At 39.1% G+C, this 7,272-nt stretch overlaps 1 protein-coding gene across 3 annotated transcripts; it reads right to left on the minus strand.

The window, feature by feature from the left end:
- Positions 1–2,693: 2,693 nt before the first annotated feature.
- LOC147631994 (uncharacterized) lies at positions 2,694–7,038 on the minus strand. 3 transcript variants are annotated; one of them, XR_015267402.1, is made up of 5 exons: positions 6,445–7,038; positions 4,747–4,767; positions 3,934–4,264; positions 3,062–3,432; positions 2,694–2,966 (listed from the first exon to the last, which is right to left on the minus strand). XR_015267402.1 is itself a non-coding variant. In XM_086808542.1 (4 exons), exons 1-3 carry the CDS (start codon positions 6,626–6,628, stop codon positions 3,945–3,947), a joined length of 525 nt encoding a protein of 174 aa, XP_086664668.1. In that variant the 5' UTR covers positions 6,629–7,038; the 3' UTR covers positions 2,964–3,432; positions 3,934–3,944. The 3 variants fall into 3 exon arrangements, 1 of the variants encoding a protein (XP_086664668.1); XR_015267403.1 differs by having other exon boundaries at positions 2,964–3,234; positions 3,321–3,432; XM_086808542.1 differs by having other exon boundaries at positions 2,964–3,432.
- Positions 7,039–7,272: the final 234 nt, after the last annotated feature.

The following is a 7,272-nucleotide window of genomic DNA, read 5'->3' on the forward strand; positions in this document are numbered from 1 at the left end:
AATGTTTTTTTTTGTAGATTACGACTTTGGTTATGAGGCCTAAGATAACTCGTGCGCACCAACAACAGTTATAGCTCTACATTAATCAATGATTGTCGTGAAACAATATCACACGAGACTCATCGCATCATCAACTTCAGTATCGAAGGCTGTCAAAGGTATTCCTATTTTTCTCTTTTATATTCAAACAAACTAATGGCCACTTTCAACACTGAAGGTGTATCTTTGGTCCACTTTCAATACTGAGTGTTATTTGGGAAACGAGGGAAGGACGTGTTCTCTATGTTTATAAAATTTTGGAAAGGACTATGCCAACTCCCTACCATACTTTATGTATGGTTTTTTTTTTCAAACAAGCACAAAATTCGTATGACTTAAACAACGACATGTAACTCAAATTCAGATGTACTAACCAATTTGTAATTTATCCTTTTTGCAAGGTGCTTCAAGATCTCCATCATAAGTGTAGGCATGCGGTTCATCAATAACAGATGTGCCTCTAGTACCCTTTCAAGTATGTTTACAGATTCATGCTCGCTCGATCACTTCAAGATATTTATACTTAAGTAAAAGTGCACGGTTTTATGTTTCTTAATTTTGAACTGTGTCTTCGAGATATATCAAACAAAATCACACCAAAAAAAAAAATGCTATAGTTAACATGGCAAATTGAAACTTGGAAAACACACGCCTACAAAGAAGACATGCTGCAAAAATTAGGACATGGAAGAAAAGAAAACAACTATTGATGCCAAATGCTTCCACATGGTATAACATGGAGATGTTATATAAGCAATGGCGTTCACAACATTGCACGATGTCCTGGATGCGATGTGTGTTCATTTATGACAAGGCGACATCATACTGAAAGTGCGCGACTAATGTGAAGCTAGCAAGTGCAGTGTTACTGGATGCTATAAACAAATATGATTTTAAAGTACATTGGTGTGCTTGCTACAACTACAAAAAGAATATGACTAGGCAAGCAAGTATAATGTCCCTACTTCACATTCGTCGGTTGCTAACATGCAACCAACTACATACCTAACTTCTTGGCATCATAGATGTGTCAATAAGCATCACTTTCACAATGAATGTCATCACAAGAGACATTTTGGAGAGAAGATTTATACTAGACAACCCCCTAATTTGTTGGTTAACTGATTTCAACGAGATTCGCATATTAAAAGATCTAGCCTCCAGACCAATTGTTGCAAGTATACTTACATACAATATAGTGAATAATCCAAATATAAAGAAGTACGGAACGTCCTCACACAAGGCAAGACCTGTGTATACTTTCTCCACTGTAACCATCATCATCACGAACCATGTACAAGATGATCCACTTCAACTTATGACAAAAGCAAAGACGCATAGTAAAGTATCACTAATGCAAAATTTAGGGAAGCCTTCAAAACGAAGAGCTTTTTGTACATCTGACAAACACGAGTTTGCTTCGATACAATCACATGATACTGCAACACTAGTGGAACAAACTGCAACATTTGAATATAATGGCCTGCCTTACAACCAATCCAAATTTACTGATATCATTGTTAAAACTACAATTTTTCCTTTTCCTTTTCCCCTTTGAACATGGGAACTACCAAGTAGATGTCTGTTTCAGTGGCTATATTAAAATGCAAATCGAAACACTATTCTCGATCATCACATTATACAAGCCGTACCAACCAACTAATGTAAGTAATATTGATTGCAAACAATTCGAACATGCTGCTACAACTTGACATTGATACACACAAGAGATTAAGTAAGACAATAGGTGATCAAGACACTATGAGAAACATCGTGTACTACAACTTACCAACATCTTTTGCCAAGCACAACATCTTGGCACCGAAAAATGGGGTGTTGTGAACTATCCCCTCTTCCCAATTTCTCAATCGCGTGGGCTTTAAAAGAGCTCTAGAGAATGGAGGCCTCTATTTTCCTCTAGCTCCGTAGAGGAACACCTGTAGGTGACGTACAAACAGCAAGCTGAGGGTTTCAATCCACTTTCCAATTCTGCTCACATACCTTTTTTGGTGGTAAAAAATAAATAAATAAAATACATATTCTTATATGAACATAAATGTACTTTTGCACGTTTCGGAAAACGTCGTGGAATTTTTACTTCACGTTTGTAATATACTCTCAATATAATATTTATTACAACATTAGAGAGTAACGTTCGAATAACTTTATGCTGACCTTATGAGTAGAGTAGTGTAGACTAATGATAATGTACATTCCGCCCGCGATTAATTATTACTAGGATGGATCTTAGTAAATCTAAGGTATTCACCTTTGTATGCATTATTTTTTATTTTTTGATCTTAACCGTAAATTATTTGACCTGTATTATTATTCTCATGTTCTAAGTTCAATACCCTAACCGACTACTGCAGGCTGCTTCAACTACCAGATTTTCATCTGGTATAAGGAGCCGCCCAAAGCAGCACTTTGGACTGCTATGGTGCTATCAGATGATCTTCTAGGTTCTGTCCGGGGTGTACAAGAGTATGGATCTGATGGTTGAGAGCTCAACATATGATCTATCGTAAATTTAGCTGCTCAACACATTGGGTTGATGGGACAATTCAGATGGGGGACTCTTCTATGTTGGAGTTACCTATTAATATTCCACAATTCATACATAAAACATAGTGCTGATTGGATGAAAACAAACTGACTTCAAGAACGTATTGGATCGGATGATTGAACACTTTGTCAGTGTGTAGTAGGCACACTTTGTTCATCAGCTGTTGGAAAACTGGCAAGCACACACATCACCAGTGTGAATCACAGATGAATGTATGCACTGGGATACCGTGAGATGTAAGCCCCTTAGCTTTGATTAATAGCCTGTTTTAGATGTCAGCTTAGTAAAAGCCTTGCTAACCCACATCATACACCCATCTTCATGAACTTTTGTCCTGATCAAAGGAGATCACAAAGAATTCCTGTAAAATTGAGCATTATTACATTCTGCATTAAAAGCAATAAAGCAGTGAACTAGAGCCATGACAATGTTGACTAGTCAGATTTTGCCTGTTACCTGCATGCTTGAACCACTTTATTAGACTTACACTACAAAGTCATGTAGCTTTATGTTTTCCTTGGTATAGCTACCCTGCCCATACATTGCCAAAGTGGTTTGAAGAGCACTTGGTTTGGTCCATCGAGGACTTAAAAGTTAGCCAGACTGGCTAGTTTCCTGGATTTAATCTTCTGCAATTGAGTGCTCATCAGTGAGGTTTAAAAAGTTTATCTTCACACAATAAGAGTTGCCCATCTCTACAATGTGTTGTGTGTACCTTTGAAGAAAACTACTCAGTGCAAAGAACCAAGCAAACTGTAGTACTTCAATGAGAGTATCTTTGACTTTAGATTCTTCAACAAATTCAGACTTGTAATTTCTGCCAGTGCCTGCAAACAGTGAAGTATGAAAGTCTACATAAACCTCTTCTTTTTGGATCGAGTGGTAAATTTTCTAGCACTAATTCTTAACAAGACATTGAACATGAATGACTCGGTGAAAGGGTAAAATGCTCACAGAAGTGCCAAAATATTAACAATACTGCTGAATGCAGGAAGGACTTATCACAATTTGGATTGACAAAATGACACTAAGCACCGGCCTCATTAGCTTCCACAATTCTCTTATGAAGGTTCAGATCCTTCAGTGAGCATTTCAAATGTATCTCAGTGAAATCTTTGTGCAAGGGCCAGTAACCTTTTCTGCGTGTTTAGGAAATTTCATATTTGACTTTCCTATCTCTTGTTTGCAAGGTCCTGATGTTACACTTGAATGCAAATGGCATTGGACCCAAATCTCTCTAGACTGTAAGGTAGAGTTGTCGACTGAACCACAATTCATAACGGATATTATTAAGACAGATGCAGAAGCAACAAGCATTAAAGCCTTACAATGCTTTTTTTCATCCACTGTCCTTAGTCTCCTCAGCCTTCCATCCCAAAGCTTTGGCCCGCTGCTCCCACAACGCTGAGATCTTCTTTTCTGCAACCAAATCTTCCTCTGCTTTCTCCCTGGTTTCTTCACAAGTTTCCATCCCAAGATTGCACTTTTCAGCCTCCTTCTGATACTGAGAGCTCAGCTTCTTGGAGTCATGGAGCACAGAGTTCGCCTTTCGAGCAGCATCATCAGCTACAACTGCTTGTAATTTTAGCTCTTCTGTCAACAAATCAACAAAATTCTTGTCCATTTCTTCACGCATCATTGGATCGATTTTGGTGCAATCTGACGGTTCACAAGTTTCAAAAGCAACATTTAGTACTATCACTACTTTAGTGCAGCATTTTTACAAAGCTTAAAACGCATGAATATTAGAACTTCACAGAGCACAAAGGTACAATTGCACCACAAAAACCACAAACAAAACTGGCATCAAAAAGGGGCACTACTAGCAAGTGGAAGAATGAGATCATTCCTGCTGAGATGAGACAACATAGCAGTCTTTGGTTGTGTTTGCTGATTGTGTGGAAATAAAACTACTTGCAACATGAACGCTTGGTCACAGTCCTTGAAGAGGAATGCAAGACATTGCTTCTAATCATTTGGGTTAAGGATGGTAGCAGAACAAGAATAGTCACTTTCTTTACAGTTTTCTTCAATAGACAAATTTAATCTGTTAGAGCATTCAATGAGAGGTCTGGCACAGAATAGATCGTAGCTTGAATCAAAGACTTCTATGCCTGTATAATCCAGTTTGAAACACCAACCTGTCGATCTGTTGCTAGAACCTGCAGCATACATTGGAAAAGACTATCAGTGCCTTTGTATTCACATCTATGGGAATCAGGAAAGCACTAACACAGTTCAAGCATGTCATCAGAAGAATACAAGCAGTATACACAAAAATATGCAAACCAATCAAAGAAAAGTCAGGTTTATAGAACCAATACTAATGAGGTTGTTGCTTTGAGGCATAATAAGAACCAGAGCCATTGCATAATGCTTGCAGATAAACTAGCAGGAGTTTTGATAATAGATTATAGGAACAAGACGTTGAGCTCTGAACCCGAGTGCTTACTAGTAAGCTAAAAAACACCTACCTTAAAACATATGAAGATGAAACAGTTTCCTTCTGAAATCTCTATACTAATTTCCATAATTAAAAGCATCTCTCTGAATAAAGGGAACAGGCAAGCTCAAAGATTCCTGCTGGATAAAGCAATCGTACATGATCACTCATAGAACAGATGAAGTACACATTATTAGTGGCACTGGATGATATATTAGTGCAAGATCTTTACTCTGATACATGCTAACATCAGAATGAAGAGAAACTACCATGTCAACAGCACATCTTTCTGTCATTGGCCTTGGAAAGAGTGGTTATCTGCAACATGGCCTTAAATCAACTTTAGCTTCTTAATCACCGACCTGCTTGGTCATAAACTTAAATGGTCCAACTACAAAGATAAAAATGGACTCCAAAATCTTGAAAGCTTAAACTACTGCAGATGATATTGGTCATGCCTTGGAACTAGAAGGAAACCCCCCAAGTCAAGTCTTTGCCTCATTTTCAATGTTAACAATGTGCAAATTAGCGATTGGAATGATGGGAAAGCAGCCGATAAAAACACCACCCAGCTCTCTCACCACTCACCCCTTCCTTATCATAGTGATAATAGTCTTAAGTCATATACCGATGGAAAGTTACGGATTAATTCCCAAAATTAAAATCTAAGTGTGATCTTAACTCCATAAATGTCTATTGACAAAGGTCCAAATCATCAACTCCATCATGCATAGCATGACTTCATGCTACAGTGACCCCACTCACGACCTTAGTGGGACAATAAACTTAAGGGGGAGGGAAGAATAAGACATGATGAAGGCTGGAACTGAAGGAGACACACACACACGCTGAAAGCCATGCTGTTTTTTCTTCACCTTCCATATTGATGTTTGTAGTGAAACATCTGAGGTGCACCTGATATTCTGGACTCTACAACCCCCCCCCCCCCCCCCCAAAACAAGCATTGCTGTTTTTTCTTCAGCTTTCATCGTGTAATGAGACATCTGAGCTATACCTGAGAATATGATGGCTACCACCAGAAAATGGTGCCTTAAGCATATCAGATTTCTATATAGAAAAGAACTTGATCTATTTGGGACAAATGTGGCAAGATTAGAATTCTATAAATCTCAGAGTAGAGCATGTCACGACTGGAAATCCAATCATGCCACTACAGTTTACAAAACAGAATGAGCATTTCATTCATCACAATCCTTGTCATAAAAGCAGGACTGGACACATTTGATTAGTCACAATATGCCATGGAGACGTCATTCTCATGGATAACATACAGCTAAGGCATATGAAGCACAGCAATCCAGCCTTAACGGAGAAGGCAAAGCCGTAACGACATGAAAAGGAGAACTATTGCAGCCCTATCTTGGAAATAAAGTACCTTGGGGCAGCAGAGAAGGGCAATCGCAGATGCAAGGGGGGCAGTATTTCGTGTCTCTGGAAGCAGCTATGCCTTGTACCACCTTCCAGTAAAGAAAGGCCGTGACCCCTACCAGGAACAAAAAAACGCATGTTCTCACTGCAGGAGCACCACAGGAACCGCTGGATCCTTGCATGTGAGGCATCAGGAAATCGGCTGTGATTCAACCGAGCATCGTCGCCAACATCTCCTGCGATCTTAGCTATGGCGGTGACAATATCGCCTGCTCCAGGCAGTAAAGGCCCGAGGCTATCATACTAGCGACTCTGCTCAAGAAGCGATAAAACTTTGCAAATCTCCTGGCTGACTATGGCGATCCGAATCTCGTCTACAACTGCAGAAAACCCTAAAACAGGAGGCTGCTGGCGAGGCGTCGAAATGAAAAGGGAAAAAGCAAAGAGGGGGAGACGTCGACCTGCTGGAGATTTCTAGAGTTTTTTTTCCTGCTTACAGCTCGTGGCTATGGCGGATACCGGAGCTGCAGGCGAAGCAGAGATGATGACAAAAGAATTTGAGAAAACGAGAAGTGCGCGATTTGAAAAACGACAGGGAAAGGGGGAGGGAAATTTGGGAATAAAAAGACATGCCCTTTCTCTTTTCAAATATACTATTAAAAGTACATGTTTATGTTTAAGTGTCAAAAAAGCCACTCTTAATTCTATAATCAAAATGTTATCTGTAGGTCTTCTTCCTTATGAGCTAAAATAAAATAGCACTTAAAGTGCCTTGCATATCATCATTGTTGTGGAGTCATTAGAATCACAATCCTTTTAGTGAGTGGAATTGGCA

This window comes from Cibotium barometz, chromosome 14, assembly GCF_041138505.1.
Source record: "Cibotium barometz isolate CiBa-2024 chromosome 14, ASM4113850v1, whole genome shotgun sequence".
NCBI lineage: Eukaryota > Viridiplantae > Streptophyta > Polypodiopsida > Cyatheales > Cibotiaceae > Cibotium > Cibotium barometz.